The sequence below is a fragment of the Struthio camelus genome, chromosome 4 (assembly GCF_040807025.1).
Source record: "Struthio camelus isolate bStrCam1 chromosome 4, bStrCam1.hap1, whole genome shotgun sequence".
Lineage (NCBI taxonomy): Eukaryota > Metazoa > Chordata > Aves > Struthioniformes > Struthionidae > Struthio > Struthio camelus.
The window spans coordinates 27,697,119-27,720,541 of record NC_090945.1 but is presented as its reverse complement, the minus strand read 5'-3'; the positions used below and the strand labels follow the sequence as shown (position 1 = coordinate 27,720,541).

The 23,423-nt window shown below is 39.9% G+C and overlaps 1 protein-coding gene across 3 annotated transcripts in view; it reads right to left on the bottom strand.

The window, feature by feature from the left end:
• The window catches only part of EMCN (endomucin), a 147,350-nt gene that overhangs the window by 50,603 nt on the left and 73,324 nt on the right, over positions 1-23,423 (bottom strand). For 2 of the 3 annotated variants that reach the window (XM_009689340.2, XM_009689341.2), the window contains exons 5-6: positions 22,892-23,016; positions 7,924-8,038 (exon numbers count right to left, since the gene is read on the bottom strand). In XM_009689340.2, coding sequence (XP_009687635.2) covers positions 7,924-8,038; positions 22,892-23,016 — 240 coding nt within the window. Of the gene's footprint in view, positions 1-7,923; positions 8,039-20,934; positions 21,091-22,891; positions 23,017-23,423 lie in introns of all 3 variants that reach the window. The other variant, XM_068942012.1, reaches the window with a different exon arrangement.

Here is a 23,423-nt window from a genome sequence, read left to right as displayed (position 1 = left end):
CATTAAGATATGCTAACCACACGACTCCATTAGCACACAGAAGAGCCTGCAAAAGATTCTTCTGAAGCCGTTTGAATGAGACGGGATAAAACATGCTGAGATCAAAAAACAGTCCGGCACTGGGAGGCATTCGCCTCTAATACCTGTGCTTTGTGTTTCCCTTTCTGTCATCAGCACATCTGAACTACGAGGTTATTTGGCATATATTTTTTCGTAAGTTCTTCCTCTGGCTGCACACTGGAAACCACTCCAATAAGCTGTTCCAAATGAAGCAGTTTGGTAAATATAATTGCTGCCTTCTGCACCTAGAAAATATATTACTGCACTGTAGCAACCTGCTGTTGTAAGAATAACCTTCCGAAAGAGAACCTAAATAGCTTTTCTGGGCAGCCATCCTCTCAGCACTGAACTTCTGTAATTTCCAAAGCCCATGTGCTTTGTGGCAAAGGAAAGTTAAATTCTACAGAAGGTCCAGAAAGCTTCATAATTCAAAGAATTCAGTAGTCTTCCAGAAACAAATGTTAACAGTCCCATGCAAAAAAGAGTAATTACAATTAAATTTCATGCTGCCCTGAAACATTTCTTTTAGTGTGCCACAGACTTCTGCCTTAACAACCATCTGCAGGCAACAAGGGGAAACGAAGCTTGGACAACTGGGTGAGAATTTCAGAGAATTTGTGATTCTTGGGCAGTATTTTGGCTTTTGGGGATTTAGAAAGGCAGTGGAAGCGTTACCATAACCAGAGTCACCTCTCACTTCTGGATGTGGCAGCTTAGAATTTGGGTGAAGACATGTGGGTTTTTCACCACTTGCTGGAGCAATCCTCAGCATTTTCCCCACCTCATCTTACCAGGTTTGGAGACACTTTTGCTTTAGCAGCCTCTGAAAGAGTTTGCAAACACCGACATTTACATCATCATTATTGGAACAGGTTGCCCAGAGAGGTAGTGGAGTCTCCTTCCCTGGAGATATTCAAAACCCGTCTGGATGTGATCCTGGGCAATATGCTCTAGAGGACCCTGCTTGAGCAGGGAGGTTGGACTAGATGATCTCCAGAGGTCCCTTCCAACCTAAATGATTCTGTGATCTACACTGGTGTGATATATAATCCATGCTGAGATGAGGAGGGGTAATTATCTGTCAAAGATAGATGATTTCAGACTATCCTTGCACTTGGATAGATAGCACCACACCTATTTACGTTTAGAAGATTATCTCTACTATCTTTTAAATAAAAGCCTAGGTTCACTGTTGGGCATGCAAACAAGTTAGAAAATGCGGCAACCTAGTCAAAAATGGAGGAATATATGGGGCTCTGATCACTTCAAATTATTATTATGCAAAGAATACAGACTCTAACAGATAAGTAATCTATTTTACAAAAAAAAATAATGCAACCGCTCTGCCAGGAAGCTTACTAAATCTATTGATGCTGTTTTCCTCAAACTAACTAAAAACGAAAGATTTTGTGATGCTGACCAGTTGTTGCCTCAAGAGCCAAATCTGTCAAGCCCAAATATGATATTAATCTTCTGCTAAAGATTATAAAAGAAGAAATCTTTAGGAAGCCTAAACAATTGATTAATACAATCAGGGGTTTAATTAATTTAACCCTAAAGTTTTAATTACACTGACATTCCTCAAACAAACTGTGAACTCAGGGCATTAATACAAGCTGAATGTCCTTTTAAAAATGATTACATATCTTGTAGAAATGTTTGGACAGCAAGGCTGGAGTATCACTCCCATCCTGGCAAAACACACAATTTCATTAGAGCGATAAGACAAGGCAGACAGCTTTCAGTAGATAAATATGAAGCAAAACTATGTGCCCCTCGCTCTGTGGTTTCAGCAGCCTGAGATGTGATGCTGTCTACAACATGCAGCTAACACTCAGAGGCATGTTAGTGCCTTTGGAAAAGGAGATTAAAAATTGTTTTAAAAATACTTTATTGAAAAATAGGCTAAGATTTTCACTTGTACCAAAGTCAGAGTCAGTCACAAGCATCCACTCTCCACTGAAAAGCAGTTAGAAAATTCTTGCCCTGTTACTAGTTCAAAATGAAATCTTTAGAGCATTAGCTAGTGAGTCTTGCCTGAAAGAGGCTACTGTCCAGCCTGGCTGCTGAGGAAAAAAATGAGTTACAGTTTGGGACCCTCCAGACTAGCTTTTGCTACACAGCGGGGGCGAGGTGGCAGAAGGGGGCTTCCTCCCCTCTTCCTACCTCCTCGGCAGTGGGATGCTACCCCAACAACTCATGCCTGCTGAGTTTGATCCCTAAGAACCATTACATTAGCAAGTAACCATCAAAATGCAGCTTTCTCATCCTGGGAGACAGTTCAAGAACACACAATGTAGAGATAGCACCATATTAAATTGTGTCGAACCACTTGTCCTTTTGCAGGTAGGTTTGTCTAATACAATATACCAATTTTATAGCATCCAAGAATTCACTGACAAGAGACGAATCCTAAGGTATCTATCCCCTGATAGCTCAAGCTTAGCACTGAAAATGCAAATGATTCACATGGCAGGGCATGGTACAACCCAGAGTGTCAAATCCTCTGTTTAAATCTGGGACACCTATTTTTAGAGTGCTAGCTGAAACTAAAAGTAAATGTTTATTTTCTACCAGAGCCCGGTCTTTAATTCTTGACTTGTACTTGGAAATAACGGCTGCTTAACATACAAATCCAACAGGTCAAGTTATGTCTCTATCTACATCGTCGCAAAGTAAGCCATTAAAGGGTCTTTCTTGAATTTGTTGCAGTGAAAATAAATAGACAAACAAACATCCCCCAACTTTCTTAAGGAGCAGAAATAATGACATCTTTCCCATGTGATTTTACCGTGCAACCTGATTCATTTTTAGACTGTGATGTTAACCTGGCTACAGAACAGTACTAGTTAAAATTTCTGTCTCTCCTCCAGGATGAGAGTTTCTTAAAGACTGTTTTTTATTTGTGCTTCTTCAGGTTTTCACACAGGACACAGATAGCTATGTAGACGATAGGAGACCAAATGTAAGGTTCTTACTCCTTTCTTATTTAGAAAAAACAAACAAACTGAAGCATAAGCCTCTGTGGATCATTTTTCCTAGCTTAAAGCAGTAAAGATTAATAATAACTCTAGTCTTTAACCCAGACAAAAGAGATAGCTGAACTAGAAAAAATATTCCGGTAAATCTTCAGACAAGGTAACCATTTGATAGGTATGTTATAAGACACTATGTATTCTCAGTTTTGATGCTGAACACTGCAGACAACTTGCCCTTCAGATTCAGTTTCTATTTGTTTTGGCTGTAAATCATAATCTCTTCATCAAGCAAGTATCAAGCCACCTACTTCTATCTTTAGTAAACAGAGTAAACTTGCATTTGTTTTTGGGGCTAGAACAAATGATTTTCTTTCGTCCTGTAGTATTTAGACCCTTAAAATCCACTAGGCAAAACTGGCCCAACATGAGGCAGCTATGATGAATTAAAGCAATGTGACAGCAGGGAAAAAAGGCTCTGCACATGAACAAGAACTCAATTAAAGGCTATGGTTAAGCTCCAGCACTGCAATTTGATTTTTGAGAAAGCTGGTCTTGCAAACTGCCAGGAGTGGTGGAAACGTCTGAGATAGATAGATACATTTTTTAACAACAGACAAACTCCCAGGACATTCAAAGTTTGGGTTCAAGCAAGCTAAAGGCATAAAAAGGCAGCTGGTTATCTAAAGCCTGTTCATATTTCTCAAATTTTCAGAGCTGATACAGGGATTTGATTGTGACATCTTGTACATTTGTGCCTCTCCCAGAGCACAGCCATGAATAATGCCCTAGAATGAGGGGGCAAATCACGCTCAAAAGTTTTAAGTGCTCAGAAATGGTTTTGTTAGTATCTCACTTTAAAATTGTGAGCTGAGAGCACAGAGGATGGAAATGGAAAAGACTATTTATCTGTCTCATCTGGTTAACATTGACAATGGTAACAGAGTTCAAGCAACTACAAATCTACGTTATCACTCAGGAAACCTGGGTTTAGTGGAACTTTTCTCAAGCTATCGGGCTGAGACCTGGGATTGATTTTGCCATGTTATAGGGAGGGGATGACATCCCAGTTTCCACGACATCTACAAAACGGGGAAGGCATTTGGGAAACACCTCAGTTAGGGTTAATTCCAGCTGCTTCAGTGGCTTTCCGACCACGCTCTCAATGCAAAGATTTGCTCCCGCCTTTTCAAAATGAAACGTCTCCGTTTGTGTGTGCAGTCTCATCAATTTCTACAAGAGCCCTCTTGGGGAAAGGTACTGCTAGCTGTCAACAGGGGTCACTAATCAGACATTAACAAATGAGGTACGGCTGAAACTTGAGACCAATACATTCCAGCTCCTAAATTTGAGCACATAACCTGAACACATCCAGACTGATGCAAAGAGGAATCCAATCCCACTCTTTTGTGCTATCACTTCTGTAGGAGAGAAACCTGGGTGTTGGGGTGAGAAGGAAAGTGAAGTGTGCTATGAGCACATAAACACCAAAATGCAAGGGACTTCCAAGGATGCAAGATCCCAAGATGAATTAGAAAATTAGCAGGAAAGCACAGCCAAGGCAGGGCATAAAATTCTGAAGTCCTGCAGGAGATCTGGTATGTCCTCTACAAACTGCAGTACAAACACCCTAGTCCACCTCTACATGATTTACAAAACGTTCAAAGACAGACCACTTGTGTATATTCTGTGAAGAGGCTACAAACCCATATATTACTTATTTCTTCACAACAGTGAAGACCGAGCAAACTACCCAAAGATTTGGAGGTCAGCATGAAAATGCTGGTTATTATTTGACCCTCTCTCAATTTTACTGAGGGTAATTTTAAAACATTAAAAGTGCATCTAAGCAGCCAGAGAGGAGTGTCCTGCTGCCATCTCCAAAGCTCAAAAAAGGGAGACTCAACATGAGAGAGATGTGTGTCAGCCTCCTTAGGATCCATCCCTCTCCTCGGATTATAAGATCCCACTGTTACAGCCTAGATGTCCAGGATACTTTAGTGACCAGAAATAATGAGAACCTAAAGACTTTGGTCCAGGCTCATACAAGAAACAATAAAACTGAATGAAATTGCTTTATCTTAACAGAAGATTTTTGGTTTTTTGACACACCAGGAAAGTCATGGTAGCCTGCTTTTGACTGCTCATTGCTAATAATAGTGCAGAAAAAGGAAGGAGAGCTGACCAGATTATGTTCTTTTATGAGGACGATGGAGACACATAATCCAGATTTCCCCATACACGGTCTTGCTTTTCTAATCTGATTTTACCAACAGAAATTCACGACCATGTCCACCCTGCAATAAAGCATTTTTTAAAAATTATTTTTACAGAACAGAAATTGTTCAGAGCAAACGTCACCTATATGAACTTTTCTTATTCAGGGTCACCAGTTCTGCCCTGTTCACATCATGCAGAGGAGGGAAAAATCTTTTTTAAAGGAAGGATTGTCCTCCTGCTTGCATGTTGCTTTCTGATAAGATTTATGGACTGTTCTGTTGAACCTCCTCCTTTTGATCCAACTCCACCTTGCTTTTCAGAAGTTGTTATTAAGAAATTAAAGGTTTAACAATGACAGGAAGACTATTTTTACTAGGAGCAGCAGGCAGAGAATAAATAGTATCTCAACATAGACTTTCAGAGCTTGTACTTACTTAACATAGTAAGTGTTAATAAGTAAGTAAAAAGAGCAGTTCCTTCTATTGTACAACGTTATTTTCAAACTTCTTTACTGATTTTTTTCTAACAGCAATGAGCCCAAGCAATAACATAAGCCACCCCATGGAATACTTTTTTTTTTTTTTAAAGATTTTAACACATAATCTGTGCAAAAGTTCACTAACTGTTCAATTAATCTAGTATTACAGATTTTCTACTTCTGATTCAGGAAAAAAAACCCCACCTACAAGCAATCTACAAGCATTTCTGGGAGCTTTAGTTATGAATGTTCAGCCTAAATGGTCAGCAAATGAAAGTGCAGATAAAAGCAGATTTGGCTTCAAATGTATGTTTTGACAAAGGTGATGACAGACTCTGGTCCTTGTTACACTTTCTCTCACCCTCTCAGGATTTAGTAATTAATTCTACTATAAAAGTGCATGATCTTTCAAGCTGAAGAATAATGAAAACAGCAATTCAGTGCCCATCTGAACACCATGAAATGTGATTAAATCCGTGCATCTGAGAATGACTTTAAAGAGGTATTGCACTAAGTAACTAATATTGCCCCTAGGTTTGCATCCCTCATTACATGACACTTGGTAAATACTGTAAGTCCCTATAACTTTGGGGCCAAAACCAAACTCATTTCTGAGAGACATCCTTGGCCAAACTTATTGCTGGCACAGTGCCAAGGAAATCCATAGGCACATACTGCATTTGATTTGCAAGAGTACTATTTGCAAAATCTGACACACTTTTCAGTTCCCCCTTAAAAATACCTCTCTAAAAGGTGTTTTATTTTAAAGAAGACAAACAGAACAGAAAACCATTGTAAATACACCTCTGTTTTTAACTTCTCAGACTGAGAAGATTCATGATACTTAGAAAAAGAGTTGTCACATATAACTCAGCTATCAACTACTACCTCCTTCTCCTCCAACACACAGTCTTTCAGCCACTGCACTGGGGGGGAAAAAAACCCCATCCAGCTACTGACAGCTAAGCTTTTGCTCACAAAAATGCCCTACAGAGGTAACAAGTCTACCCCTGCAAAAAGCCAAAGAACTTACCTTCCAAAGCGCAAACACAACATACAGCTAGGAAAAAGGCAATCCCCGATAGCTTCATGCTTGGTGGTGGTGGTGTCAGCTTTCCCTTGCACAGCTGGGCAGGGAGTGCTCTCTCACTCTGAGGCAGGCCTTAATTACTCCATGGAAAAAGGTGTGTAGAGACTGTGCCTAGTCACTGCCCATTCCTGCTTATTTTGGGGACTTTGATAAAGAACAGGAGGAAACACAACATACTCCCTCTGTGAGTTCAGTACGGAGGAGATTTATTGTTTCAGTCCTTACAGGAACTCCTTTTCTTTGGCAGCCAACTGTGTTTTTGTTAAAACATTATTTTGTTCTTCTTCGGCCAAGAGGTCAGGAAAGTTTTTGAACAGAGGCAAATTTCTCTTTAGAATAGGCTATACATTAACAACTTGCATACTGTGTATCTGGGGATACTTTTAAAGGGAACATTTATTAATAGAGAGAAAGCCTGGGTAGTGGGAGATAATACAACTGGGAATGGAGGGGCAAAACAAGCAACAGGAGGTCTCACCCTGGCTCTTCTGTTAGATAAGGTGGCTGCAGCCTTTGGTGAGAATCATAGCTGCTTCATGCTAAAGCCAGTGAAAGCGCCTCCCTGTGAGAGCTGGCCATCACAGGATAGCTGTGAAAGGACCTGAGGGAAACGGGCATGGAGGGAGGAAGTGCCTTGCGCAGCATCACCCAGCAGATAAAGGACACAGCCAGGAATAGGAGCAGTGCTCTGCGCCCCACCTAGTAGCCTACATCGTCCCCTGTCCTTGAACTTCTTTTGAGGAGATGCCACACCTCCTGGCTTCACTTAGGAAGGGGCTCTGCTATCTGTTTTTAATATAATAGAGTTTAGTCATACAATATTAAAGCAGTAACCTTGACTGATCAAGATCCAAACCTCTGGGCAGAGAGACTTCAGCCAACCATGACACGTTGTGTGGATACACAGCGAACACAGAAGGGGATAGTGCAGCCAGATCCACAACAGCCTTTCCCAAACTTTAGGCCATGTCCCAGCACAAGACACTCTTTTGAAATGAATTACATATGACGATATCATTACTGCCGTGAGAGAGAAGCTTCCTGCTCCTATGAGAGCACAAGATGCTCCATCTCCATACACACAACTCTCCTGCACGTACCTTGCAAACTGCCAGTTTGGACAAGTGTGATGGTACACCAAGAGGTGGGGCTCTGCTTGTGATAGATGGCATGGCCTAGGTATGTTAGAGAGTTCAAGCTGGTTAGTCTGGTGTCCTAGAAGAAAATGGAGACATGATGCAAGTTCTGGTCTGCACTTGATATAAAACAGCCAATCATTTATAATTTACAGAGTGTTTCTGAAAAAAGCTAGTCCGAGGATAGACTAGTCTCATTCTGTATCAAAGCCAGAGAGAATCAAACCACTTTCGCTCAATTAATAACATTGAGTTAGGGCTGGTGGTGCATATTTTTTTAGCAAGCATTATTTTTAAATGAAAACTAGACTTTTTTATTATTAAAATTTGAAAAGTTTCAAGTAGCTTTAATTGCGGTCTGTTCCATTAGTAACAGAAAGCATATATTTCTTTTTCTGTTTAGGTACTTGCAGTGTTAATTTGCTATGCCATGTGATAAGAATACAGTCCTCAGAGTGAGGTTCACAAAGGGATTGTCTAATGAGCCAGTCTTCTCCTCAGGCCCCATTGATCTGGGAAACTTTGATATCTCTTCTTCTCACAGCCATTTCTGTGGCTTATGTGGAAGAGACCCAAGTAGAGCTCTAAAGTCAGAGGCTATGAAAACATGATCTTGTCATATGCTCATGCTTTGTGCCTTAATGATTTTATGCAGCTGATGACAATTAAACACAAGAGTTCAAATACAATGAGAACAAGGTACAGCATGTTTGCTCATCTGCCTCTCTGTCAACTCTCAGAAAGATTAAGAGGAAAAACTGACCTCACAAATAGGCTGACTTATTAAATAGTCAGCGCTACTTATGGCAGTAATTTAAGACTTTTTTCCTCATGAATGTCACTCACTATAAGGGGAAGTAACATTCTGAAATGGTTTTACACACAGGAACTCCCAGGAGCTAAGCCACAGTGCTCCCAGCAAAACTGCTGTTTTATTAACCTGATGAGGAAAACAGTAGCCGATCAGCATTGTGTATGGAATAGCTTTTGTTTAGTTAAAAAAAAAAAGTTTTTACATCTCAAGGCTGTGACAAATCCTCTGCCTATTGCAGGTGTCAGAAGATGGTGCTCAACAGAAATCTGATGGCAGACAAAAAAAATTCTAGCACTTCATTTGGAGAAACTCAAAACAGTAGGTGCATGACATGCAAATACTCGGTTCTCCATAGTGAGACTGTGATTCATGATCATTGGAAAGGATCACACAGTAATACAAATTTGACTCAGATCAGAGGTGGGCCATACAGTGACACTTTTGTTAAGTTGAACAGAGCATATGGTAGGGATTTTGTGCCAGCATTCTGTTTTTATGCTAGTTTTGCACCAACATAGGGCATAAAGTTAGAGTGGCCTAGAAAAGCAGTAACTGCTGCAGCAGAAAGCCTTCAACAGAAAAGATGATTTTTAACTTGGAGAGTGAACTCATTCCAGGTTAGTGCTGTTTCCGATGCGGTAAGACGAGCTCTAACCTTAGATCTGCAGCACTGCCAAGCCATGACCTGAAACATGAATTCTGAAGAATGATTCAACAAGGAAATATTATTTTGTAAACTGAAGTGAAACTTCTGCAAAATCTAAGAGGCCTGATGACAGAGACCTTTCTTTGGATTTTGTAGAGATCCAGAGAAACTATTTGAATATCCAAGAGAGTACTTGACTTGATTCACTGCTATTGATATGTGCAGTAGCATCGCAAGGAGTCCCCAGTGAGCTGCTGCTGCTGCTGCTGCTGCTGAGTGTGGTGGATACCTTTAAGACACTGAGGGGAGAATGGCACAAGATGTTGTAGCCCTGCACTAGTTACCCATATCACAGGCACAAGAGTGGAAGCAGAATAAGCTCTCCAACTTCATGCAAGTGGATGGGAAGGAAAGCAAAAGAAAAGGCCAATCCTCTGTGCCTTGCAACGTCAGGCAACTTACATTGTACCTCAAAGAGACCTATAGTAATTTACTGCCTCCTTGGAGCATCAAGAAAACTGCCCTGCTATCAGACCCCCTAACACCTACATCAAAGGCAGCTAACTTTTGCTAGATCAAACGTGATATGAACAGCAGCAGCACACACAGCAAGGAATAACAGGAATAGAAGGGGAGCACATCAAATAACTCACTGAAAGAAAAGCTATGGCCAAAGTTGAGTGGCAGCTTCTGATTTAAGAGTATTTGATGTGCATATCACAATGTCAGCTGAAGAAGTAAATGCTCACAACTCTTGTCAACAGATACATTTTTTTCCTAAAAAATAAAACAATTACGCTTTTAAGATCTTTCAAAGATCTTTGTAGCAAAAGATTATTCCTCTATGTGTTCACTAAAAAAAATTATTCTCTTTTCCTCCCTACTGGCAAATAAGTTTTCTTTTATTGAATAAATGTTTTTCTTTCTTCTCTCAAACCAAGAAATTTAGCTTCGGTGCCAATGTGTGCTTTGTTTTATAAAGAGAAATTTGGTCATCGGCAATGCTGCCAACTGTGGTATTACTGCCAGCTCTGGAATATCTGGAGTTTCACTTAGAGCCTCAGAACAAGTGATTGTGTGACAGTCTCAGTTTCCATGTTTTTTCAAGTAATATTTTAGCCCTCAGAGTTGCAGAAGAAAACTTGAAATATGACCAAAGAGCATGCTAGAGAATGAAAGGACTTTCTGTTTTAAAATTTTGTTATTTTGTACTTCAATAATGGTTGGGGTAGCCTGAATTATATATTTATTTTTGCCAATGTGGTATTTCATTATTAAAGGGAAACCATTTATTGCCACAGTGGATTTGCAGTTACAGATTTATTGGTCTTAGGCTGTATTTATGTATTTTTTTCATAGTTCACACTGCTTGGAGCAAAACATTGCCTCCTTCTGCACAGTTCTCCTGTGAGGTTCAAATAATCCCCTTCATATTTAAAGAATGTAAAAATTTAACATATCACTCAATATTCTTGAAGCACCACTGCAGAAAACAGAAAATAATATGGACAGCCACGCTGCCTTGCTTTGGGCTACAGGCAATTTCGTGTGTGGATGCTAAAGGTAAATTTGTCAAAATCTTTACAAAAGCAAAACCAAAAAGATACAGAGTCTTTGATAACTTTCTAAAGTGAAAGAACAAACACACTGACTAAATGTACTAGTCTTCTCCACTGACGCGTACTATCTCTTTCACTGATGGCTATTTTACTCTCACAGCAGAATGATAGAAGAAGAGTAAGTTAATCTCAATCTTTATTTTTTTACCTATTAATTACCCTGTTATACATCCATAGACAGAATAAATTTCCATTGAAAAAAATGCAGTTGTAAACAGTGTAGAAATGTATTCTTTAGTTTATATTTTCCATTCTTTTTTTCACTGTTTTAGAAAGTATTTCTTTTAATCTATTTCATATATTAAAATTTATAAACTAGAACACCAAAAAATTCAATATAGCAGTGCTAAAACAAGATATTTTGATGGTCATGCCTAGAAGTTACTCTGAAAATTCATGCTGAGGGACATTTTAAAATGTAGATATTTTGTTCTGAATTTTTAATGCAAATGTTGGAACATTTCAAGGAACGGAAATGTCAATGCCCAAATGCCTCTGCACACAATAATATTAAAAATATTAAAGATCAGACTTGCAAATGTATTTAAGTGCCTGGAAACCAAGATAGTCCCTTTTTGTTTGTAGCACAGAAATGTTTAAATGTCACTGATTTGATTCAGGAGCCAGCCATTAATGTGAAAAAGTCCAATAAATCTCTAAGAGCCTAGATGCCTTTATGTAGGCACTAAAGACCAAAATGCATTTAGTCCGTATTCAGTACTGTTGTTGTTACGAAAGGTATTTTCAAGGCCAGACCTAATACAATTACTGCAGCACTAGCTATCAGACTTGAGTATTGTGGGGTTTTTTTTTTGCCATATCAACAGACTCTGTAAGGGTATCTGTTACTGAAGAGCATGGTTTTCCTATTCTTTCATACCTGGAACTCTACTGATTTACTACAGGGAGTGAAAATACACTTGAAGGAACTAGTTCAAAGCTGTTTAGTAACTGATACAAGTCAGGAGCATATCTGCAAGAAAAGCAGTTGCCACTCTACTAGATTGCCAGATTGCAAATGCTGTCCTGTGTTTGAAACATGCAGCAGAATACACAGCATTGTCAAAAGGATACAGCAGATTTATGCTCCAGAACTACCTCTGAATGTCTCTCACTGTACACTCCATATTCTGCTGCTAGCAAAACATTACATAGAAAGAGGGTGCTGTACTTACAAGTTGCATGCTCCTATTCCCCCAAACTGTATTTCCAGCCTGACAAACAATTTATTTCACAGTCTCATGATTCCCAGGTATCACCGCAAGTAGTCTCATTTTTGTGCCCAGTCCTTATTTTCCTAAGCTAATAGACAATATGTTTTAATGGAAGGACACCAGTTTCCTCTGGTTTACTGGCTTCAGGAGTTGCTCAGATCTCAATTATGTATTTGAAAGCTGAACGTAGCTGTTTTTGTTGACCATTCACCCAGTGGTTGTCTCTGTGAGCTTCTAAGTTTGGAGTTGCAACATGCTACTTTCCAACAAACATCCATCTAAACCTTCCAAGGATACACTTCTAGGTTCACTCTCTCTATCTGTGAGTTACTGATGTGTTGATATTTCTATCTTACTGGTCAGAGAAGCTTAGGCATAACTACAGTGGTAGAGAAGAGAGAGAGACACAGAGGGAAAGACACTATTACCCCAAGTCATACCTCATACTGCTGTACGGCGAGTTGGCAGGGAGACACCGTAAACAGTCATTCTAGGGATATAAAACAGTGGGGGCTTGCAAACTTGTGCAAGTAATTTCATGTCATGTAAAGACTCATAGAGTGTGTTTATAGGCTTTGCATCCTGTCCTGAGCTAATGAAATGGGAAACAGTGAGTCAGTCTCAGTTTCTTGTGTTATTTGAAACGCATGGAATGATTATACTGTTGGCTGTCTCGGAGGAAACAAAACAGAAGTATGTGTTTGAACCATGCCTTAATTTTCCAAAAGTCTGAATAAATCCAGTCACTATCTATCCAGGCACATATCTCATCTTTGTTGTGTTAAGCTCCAATGAGCTCATTCTTCTTCGTCCTCATTAAAAAACACACAGCAGTACGAGAGGACAGATTCCTGCAGCGGACCTCAGTACTGAAGAGCAAGATGTACTTTCTGTTCCAATTGTACATTAGTTTTCCTGAGCATGATGTTGAAGGACACTAAGCTTCTGCCGAGCTGCTTCTGTGGCTTCCCTTTTCCATTTGGTTTCCTCTGCACAAGCAGCGGAAAAACATATCAGGTTTCTTGTCAGTCCCATGAGGGGATACTCTGTGTGTTGGTCTGTGTAAGCTATAGCTTTTAACTGTGTCAGCCTTCTTTTCAGACCACTAGTGCCAGAAAAGTACATCTTAGAATAAGATAGAATATCTGATTACAAACAGCCCATTATATGTAAATACAATGCAGTACTAAAGCTTTCTCAGGAGCCAACACTGTGGTTATATAAGTATCCCAGCATCTATTATAAAACTATGTTTTCATCCACTCATAAAAGGAGCCACTGGAAAAAATGTGTCCAGCTTCCTCATCTCTCACTTTTGCTTCTGTTGATCAGTGTTTTGAGATGTGAGGGGCTTGGGCCACTTCTTATAAGACTCTGGGAGCTTCCAAGCCGCAGGACATGAAGGGACAGTTATAGGAGGTCTGGCAGTCAGGAAGAACTTAATGTAGGACAGAGACAGAATATGCAGGAACTGCTGGGCCGGTACACTCATTTCCTACTTCTCTTACTCTGTCATGAAAGTGAGGTGAAGAGAAGATTCATGAGTAGCTTTTTTGGGAAAAAAACAAAAGCCTCCAAAACAATGTCTAGGAGACATTTTGTTGCACAGAGCCACTCTTGAATTTAAAACAGCTTTGCTCTGCTTGGCATTTTTCTGCATGCTTTTTTTGCAGCTGTCTACCCTCTACTCCAGTCCAACTTCCAGCATTGATAGGCTTGAACTCTTCATGGCTTAAACTGCTTATCCAGAACAGCTATTACTGCTGCTCTTCAGTGTCTGGCTTCCCAAGCTTTCATTCCTTTGGTGTATTTCAGACTTCCTGTTGTCGCTATCAGAATGAGTCCTGCTGGCAGGCACTTTTTGACACATGCAAAATACAATGCATGTCCGGTCTGAGGTCCGATCTGATAATAAGGAAACGACATCGCCAAGAAAAGTGGGTAAAATCCCCGCACTGTGAGCCAAAATATACCCCCAGTATTTCAGCTGCCTAGCAGATTTCATATCTGCCCCTTTGCAGATATCATAAACATTTTCCTGTTCCCTGAATTTCCACTTTCCAATTTATTCAGAGATATAAAAGAAATGAAATGTTTTCCACAGTAGTAATAGTTAGGCAGTAAGTAGCCAACTGAAAATAAAAGCATCTTGGACACCTGCTAAAAGCAGGTATTATCCACAGGTAGCTGGAAAGTGCACAAAATTTTTCACACATGCATGTGCTTTTCGTAATTTGTTATATTGCTGGACAATCTGTTATCAGGAATGTATCTAGTCACATCGCTGTCTGCTTATACTCATCTACAACTTTTTTTTAAACTGGTCTAAGAAGAAAAAACAGCCTAAAATGGACTACCAGCATTCTGTGCTGCCAAGTACTGTATTTACGACTGTTCAGTAGCAATGGAAAATGCTTGCAGTAACAAAAAGCTGTTATTAGACTACAATATATTATGCCAATCACCTTTTTAAATTCACTTTATGGTATACTCTGTCATATATTCTGAGTTATGAACCTATGCTCAGTGACATTAGCACCTGTGTGTTTGCAGCAACAGCAACACATCTCAATTTAACGGAAAAAAATGCTGATTTAGAGTCAAGCCCTACCAAAATAGGCTTAGGGTATCTTCAGAAGACAGCGAGGTAAAGAATGGTATTAAAAAAACTGCTTCTTCCCTGTGTTTCTCCATGGAGAATAAGAACCCATATTAGCTATATATTATGCGCTAACAAGTTAAGATAGCATACTTTGGATTTAAGACAGCAGACCTTTACTGTTGGGTCATGTTAAGAGACTACATGTTGTTAATTCCCAGGCTTCAGCTGGAAAGCAAAACCCCAGTGAGCTCTGGTAACTCAGCTGGAGTTACACTCTGAAGTTCAGCATTTCAAATACTGATGTTACTGCTTTGCTTTCATTTTTGTTCCGTGCTAGGAATAGCAGGTGTACATCAACTGCTTCCACAAACCAGTTATTTTTGTTTCCTGAGGGATGGGAAAAGAAGGGAGAAATAATGACAAGGCTAGGATAATGCAGTCCACAAAACTATAGCTTCAGGCTGAATACCCTAATCATATCCATGAAGGAAGTAAGCACTTAGTAAAACTACTGCATATTCTTTTCAACTGACTTTCTCCTGTTTGGCCTTGCTGGGCACCAGGAACAGTTTGGCTGGAGAGAGGGAATATCTCCATCATGGGTAATATTTAAAAACTGGTTAAATATCTGTCAAAGATTATGTGAAAATAATGCACGATGGTTTGTGGCAGAGATCTGGCCCACACTTCTGCTGGGCTCTTCCTGCCCTGAGAATCTATGAGGTAGAATTTCAGTCTAGAAAATTTATAATTTGTCAATTTATAATTTGTCAATTTATCAGTACAGTGGTTATTTTCAGACCTCTGCTCAGCTTGCATGTGTAGTCCACAGCTGGGGAACCTGACGGTTAGTCCATTCAAGTAACAATAGGAAATTCACAGTAGGTCAATCAAGAGCTACATGAGGTAGCAGTTCCTTATATACAGACTATCAAATCCATGTGTTAACAAAAGATGGGCAGCTATAGCCAAGACCTGTGAAGTAGCATATAGTTACACCATCACATTTACTAAAGTAAATATAGAACTATATTTATAGAACTATATAAACTATAGAACAAAACTGTTCCTTTCCAGGTGAGAGGGTAGGGGTATTTCTATATGGACAGAAAGTTCAGTTTTGCCAGATAGCTTCATCCACATTAGGAGAAATGTAAAGTGATTGCAATTGTTCAAGTATTCATGGAGGAAACCTAGGATTTTTTATTCAATTTAATAGATATAACTATTTTCTATCACCTTCATTGCACAGCTGAGCAATGATCTGAAGAAATCACTGCATAACCTGATGCTGAAAGGATTAGCTAAGACATTAGTACTGCTCCAGCAGAGTATCAACAGGTAAGGGATGCAAAGAGTTATACTTCACCAAGAACCCAGGCCAACCCCTTCCTCTGTGCTCTCCTCATTTTAATCAAGCAGTACATAGCAATCACTCCTTAGTTTTCGTGCTGAGTGCTCCTGCACTTCAGTCCTTTGATAGCAGTTGGCATTAGGCTTTCATTTCCCTGGGATTCTGCTGTTTGGCTGGGAGGCCCCTGGGGTGAGTCACTGAGCCACGCTCCGCAAAACAACAGGAAGAGTCACAAAGTCCTTCAAGAATAACAATGAACGGGAGGTATCTTTATCCAGGCTAGTTTGCTAGTTACTGACAACATTTGCAACTGCCCTGGAAATACGCTTCATTTGGGCCACATTTTTATTTTATTCCCTTTTCTGAAATGGATTTCTTTCCCCAAATCTTTCAAACACTGAGTCACAGTAGAGTTGATGGAATGCTATTTGTCACGTTGACTATTTTGTGAGTTTTGCTACTTCTTGCTGAAAGATTTATTCGATAGGAAATTTTTTGATCATTTGATCATCCTCACAGCTGGCTATATACATTCTTTTAGTACATGTTTTGGAGAGTAAATAGCAATATTTGCTAAGGAATTTAACTGAAAATAATGTTTTCTGGTATTTGGCGAGGGCAGATCTGTTCTCAAGCCAATCCTACAGGGCAGATTCTTCAGGCCCCTCCAGGTTGGCGTAACTCTGCTCCCATTGAAGTCAATAAAATAATAAAAAAAAAAAACCACCCATTCACTGATTTCAGTGAGAAGCTTTAGGGCTCATCACTTTGGAAAATTCTGCTCATAACACTTACTTTAGTGACAGATTAATAACTTTGTACATTGAGTGCACAAAGATTTAAATGGTTACTCCCATTAAACTCAGCGGGTATTAAACACATCTCGACATTCAAAGTTATGTGTGCAAGTGTTTATAGAATCAGGCCTAGAGAAGGAATTACGGCATGTGAATGGAAGTCCTGTATTTCTATTTTCTGTGAACCTCCTGCATCCTACACTGGCCTAATATTGCATTCTGATGTCTATGTGAGGCTATTCCCATGGCCATGTGAAGCCACGTTTGGCCACAAGCAGAGTTACATAGAATAGGGATTATCTTTATTTTCACTGGGCATTAGCCCAATTTATGTGGCATAACGGAACTTGCAAGTTAGAAACAATACCAACAACAACAGAAAGTTTCCATCACATTAGATCTTAGACTGAATTAGTTGTGGACTTGCCGAACCACTGGATTGTGACATTCACTGTGCATGAAAATGAGTAAGCAACAGCAATACTAAAAAGCAGCACATGGAACAAGAAGCATGCATCACATTTGCTTCAAAAGGTAAGGCCGATGTGATCTGCATGTGAACCAAAGTACCTGAGATTGCCCTTCTCTGATTCAGCTGCTCCTTACGCTGGATTCAGCGGTCACAATCACACGACTTAATTAAAGTGACCTTCAGGTACCTAAATACCCAAGTGTTAAGAGTAATGAAACAGCATCCCATGGCATATAGACTTGTCACAGTAATTAAGAGGAGGCACTTACACTAGCGTGGCCAGTTCTTCCTGGTCTGTGTACCTCCCATAACATCTTATAGCTAAGAACTCAGCTGAATACTTTTCTTCTTTTCTGGCTTTCAGTATTGCAGGTTTATAATTGTTTCCCTCTAACATTTTGCTTCTCAGGTCTCTTCAATAGTTTTGCTATGTCTTCCACTTCCCTGCGTGGGGCACTGCTTCTGTTTTGCTTATTTTCCTCTGCTGCATCTTTTTTCTATGTTTAAATGTCATTTCTCTCCTTCCTATCTGCATCATGAACAATGAGTGTTTTTCCTTATTTATACAACAGGCAATGCAGTATATACTTAGCTGGAGGGGGTTCGGACCGTATGACTATCTGGCAAACCTACACAGGCTACTCACTAGCCAAATTATTCTCTTGGAGATCATAAAAACAAAAGAAGTAATTGGCCAGGAGAGAAAAATGAAGATAATGCTCACACTTCTGTAGCTGGCTGACATCCCTTCTCAAGTTACTATGGAAAATTACTTCAGATGTGGAAAATCTGGGGCTATTTTACTAAGTAAATCCTCCTTCAGTTGAATGCAGTTATCACCTTTTTGCCAAACGCATTTCCTCAGTCAGTAAAAGCAGGGACAGCTACTGGCAGGCTTCAGCCAATGTCAGAACTCCTGTAATGTTCGGCTATGGCTTGGGCTGCAGGCTGAGAGCAAATTTTGGCAAACAGTATCTATTATCACAAAGTATCAAGAGAACCTAGGTGTCTTATGCTTGCACTTGGAAAAAAACTTTGCAAAAATTAAAATATATAAATCAGAAATGGGCTAAAACTCAGTGTCAGCACGTTTCAGAAGTGGGTGCTTAATGTTAGGCTCCTAAGTGCTTTTTAGCTGCCTAGATTACTAGTTTGATCTTTGCTACTGGTAATCGCCCAGCGGGTTCTGGGAAAGTAGCTTATTTAGGTATCTAAATTTGGGTTTGGGGAACTTAAATTTAGTCCCTCAAGCCTGAAATCTTGGCCTTGCATTCTCATCCACGGAAAAATAATAATGTCTAGATTGTAACTTACTATTACAGTTCTACTTCCAGGTCAGATACAAAACCAGAGAGAGTCTAATTTTTGTGTTCCAGTTTAGATGCAACCCCAAATCTCATCATTGTTATATTTACTCTGTAAGATTCGGTGCTGGACAGAAAATGGCATTTGTGGTCTGTCTCTCTGGCACATTCAGCAGAGCGGTTAGCACCACAAGGTGGAGGACAGGGAAGGACGTTAGGGCCTGAAGAAGCAGAACAATCCCTGTGCCACAGCCTTGCTTCCTTTCCTCCCATCAGCTGCTTGAGAAAGTTGTCACAGGTCTCAAGGCATTTCCCCCAGCTCCTTCCTTCTTTCCTTCCTTCCCATTATCTATCCAAAAGCCATCTGGCCTATTTGTCTTCCTAGCGTTCAGTACAGCTCCACAGGTTCTCACAGGGCTTTCAGACCTTGCAGCAGCACCTTTCCCACCTCCCATACTCCTGCTCCCTGCCTTGAGGGTTTCTTCTCCTTCTTGGCCCTGCTCTGCAGATGCTACTTCTCCCTTCATCACCCGTTCAGCAAAAGGCAAGGGACTCCAGCATGCTCCAGCTCTCTCACCTTCCCCAGGGGTTCCATATACTCCAGCAGCCCGTACAACCTGCCCCTTTCTGATGAAGGGGTGGATTTGTTTCTGCTATCTACGTGGTAAGAGGATGCCTCACAGCAGATTAGAAGATAAAAATAAAAATAAGCCATTTTATCTAGCTACTTTTAAAGAGGATTTGTTTTCCTTGTCAAGACCCTCTGAAACATAGAAAGCATAACTTCAGAGTACAGCTACACTTGAAACCAAAACCTAGGCTCAATCTTAAGCAGAAGCCAAACCCAAACCAGAAGGACAAATCAAAACTAAATATGTAATTCTATTCCTAGAAAGTCCTCTTTTCAAATAAAAATGGAACTATGTTCTTATTTTCTCAAGCCTCACCTATACACAAAAGCTGTAACCATTTCACAAATGCCTTTTAGAAGCTGGTTTTTATTTCAGTTAGGATAGTCCTCTCATGTCCTTTTAGGTCATTCTTAGAACACCTTGCACTAATTTGTCTTAATTCATTCCTTACAGACAGTGCAGCTTTTGTCTCTGGAGTCCTCAGAGTGAAGATGCTATATATTTTTCTGTCCAGATTTTTTTCAGTAATGACAGTTGAATAATTTTACAAAGAGGAAGAATCTTTCTGAGTTCCTTAACTGAATTCAGTGTAAGACTTGTATGTCTAAAAGAATTCATGTAAGTCAGCCCCTGCAGGATTGCAATGTGGAGTGTGGGATAATAGTTTTGGCTGGTTACAGAGAGGTATAGAATTAATTCAAAGGGACTCTGAAAATAGCATGAGAAGGAAGCTTCCTTGGGACTGGAGCCGCCTTTCTCAGTGAGTAGAGCAAGGTGGCGAATGCCTGTGTTGACAGGCCTTAAAAATATTACAAAATAGTGATTAAAAGACATCTGATGTAGGCTGTAGGGCTGGGAAATCTTTAAATATCCCTCATATAAAAGGAAAAACCATTTTCACAGGAGAGAGGAGCTCCTACTTTGTAGAATGCCTTTGCATTTATCTCCTAGAACTGCTTATCCTCTGAAATCCAGTGCAGCAAAGAGCTAGTAGTATAGCAATGAAGAAGACAATGTAAGGAAAGAAAGCGTGAACTATTATAGTGAACTGTCAAAGCTGTATTTTCAAGAGCTCTTCAGTACATAACTCCTCCATAGGTTTCAGGGCACATTTGTGCCTAAGAACAAAGTTAAGAAACTTTGCAGACCAGTTTTCAAAGATTTCCCCTTGGAGGTGGTATAACACCATGTATGCAAGACCTGTATCATACATTCAGGGATGGTCACATCCGGGCTTTGGTTCCACTGTCCTTGCTGGTAAAATAAAGATAGCTACCAAGCATCACCTCATAAATTCACGAGAACTACTTAGTGGAAGATAAGTTAAGTAGCTAAAATGTGAATTGAGCTTGTTCTTAGCTAATGTGGCTGATTTGGAGGAGATTAAAGAGCACTTTATTGCAACAAAGGAGGCTCTATAAGCAAACACTGTTAGAATAGTGAAAACATCCTACCTATGATTTACTTAAAGCAGAGCCCCACAGTAATTACCAGAGTCTTACTTGTGTTTTCAGTACTTACATTAGTCAGAGGCCTAGTGAAACCTCTCAAAAGAATGCAGGAAGGGCTGTGCACTGATTCTTGGTGATTCATTGATTTCCTTCCTTCCATCCACAACTAGAGCTTTACCTGACAAGCCTCATGACAGTGTGTCGAGTGCTGCAGTCATGTAAACGCCTGCAAGACAGAGCCACCAGCTGTTACCCATCTTCCACAGGAGAGCAGTGGTAACACCAGCTCTATACTCCACAGAGATGCCAGCATCTCCTGGAGATCTGATAGGGGTCTCTAGTGAATATGTCTCATTTTAAGTGGTATTCAGCAATCCCCTAAAATGGACTCTGCAACAAATAAGCATACCGCAACCATGTGGTTGCCACTTTGTCTTATTTTGCATGGCCTGTCTGTCAGACCTCCTTGTACCTTGTTTCTGAGAAACACGATTGATTACAAACTCAGAAACACTACTGCAAAAGCATAATAAAATATGAGTTTAAAATACATCTGAAGTGATTCTCTTCTCCGAGCTGTTGTACAAGGTTTCTCTGAGGTGTCTCTTAGCTGCATTAGTTCAGCATAAACTCAGTAGAATCCCCCCACTGAGCCCTGGCTTCCAAAGAGGTTTTCTCTATTCCAGTTATATCAAAGGTGCTCATTAGGGTGTTATTGTGTGAAAGTTAATCTTTAAAACAGCTCTAGAGCCCTGATTTTTTTTTTCTCTCTCTCTCTCTTTTTTTTCCCCCTATTCATCAGTCTATGCAAACTCAAATGTGTACACTGTTTAAATGAACTTCTGCTGTTTGCAAGGGTGTACATGAACTAGCATTCCAAATTGTTATTTTCAGGTCCTGTGATAAGCTGATTTCTCCAACTGCACCTAACTGCCCGCTTAGAAAAAAAGCCAAGCTTATGTTCATGTGGTATTTCATGACCTGGAAACATACTAGGACCCTGGCACCCCAACTGAAAGGTTGTCTGATACTGCAGCTGTGACTTAGTCACCTACAGACTGGAATTGAATTGTGCCTTGGCCTGTGACTTTGGAGAAAGCTGATTATTTATGGGATAATTTTAACAAGATCAGAAACAGTTCAAAGTGTCTGGATTAACTTTTTCAGCTTTCTTGAGAACTAAGCTCTAACTATCAGTGTATTTTTATTACTGGTCAGAGGACTGTTACAAGTATCTCTACGATCAGCTGTAGAAAATTACAGAAATAGTAACTAAGTCTTTAAAACTCTTGTCTAAAGCAATTGACATTGCAGAAAGACTCCCACTGGACTGGGGACTTTAAATGGGCTTTGGTTTAGATTATACTCTCTCTATAAAGCACTACCCTGACCTGCCAGTGTGGAAATCCAACTGACTTGAGAGGGAACAAGAGAAAGTCCCTGCTGAAAATGCCACCCTAAGTTTTCTTTTTATCTTCAAATAACACATGTAAGCTCAGCAAGACTATTTCAAAAGAAAGTTTTAACATATGAATAACAAAAAACATTCCACAGCTGCTTCTTCAGTTCATTGTTCCTTTTATATCTTGGCTCTCTTCTTTTAGAAGCTTCTGCACAAAACAAATTGACTAAACATTATTTCCATGTTACAAAATGAGTGGCATAATTCCTTGCTATCAAAAGTCAATGACAATCTTCCCACTAATGTTGAAAGGGACAACATCTAGCCTTTAATGACTATAACACTTGCCTTTTTAAGATCCATGCCAAAACAGCTATTGAGTTTAATGAAACCTGGATTTAGGTCCCTACATCCTTTATTTGCATCATAAGAATGATCTGACTGCGCCGTTATATTTTCTCTTTCTTGAACAGGATCCATCATCTGCTCTTGTCTAGATTGTGTCCTCTATCCAGTCCTGCATATTCAATTTCAGAGTCTTATATCCCCACTTGCAGTGGCATAATGCTACGCTATCTAGTAGAAGGATATGGCTCAGCTGTCAACAAAATCAGTAAACTGCTACCTTTGAGATCCCAGCCACATGAACAAGATGCAGATCCATAGCTGTCAGGTTCATGCCTTCCTCCACAATTCTTCTGCTCCTTACACTCGAATTTCTGCACCCTCTCTCTGCTTGTTCTTCCACAGCTTTAAAAACAAAATTGGTAAAATGAGTTTTCTCCCTGCAGCTCTTCAAGCTTCCTTAGCCTGAGCAATCAAACAGTGAATGAAACAGACAATATTTAGCATAACATTCTGTAAAAAGAGGTCTCAGAGGTGATACTATGAATAAGATAGGAACTACCAAGCCAGACTGGGCAAGTGGTATCTCTGATCCTTCATATTCCTGTGGATTATGGATCACACCTAATTATCAAGGATTATTTCCAGATATTTACATTTAAATTATTATCTTAGATACTGGAATTGGCTATGCCTGTGAAAATGAAAGGTAGCTATAGCCATGGCCTGAACAGGAGAACAGGAGGCAAGGCAGAACCACATAACCACGGGGTTTACAACACAGCTGTCACAGGATGATGAAACCAGTGTTA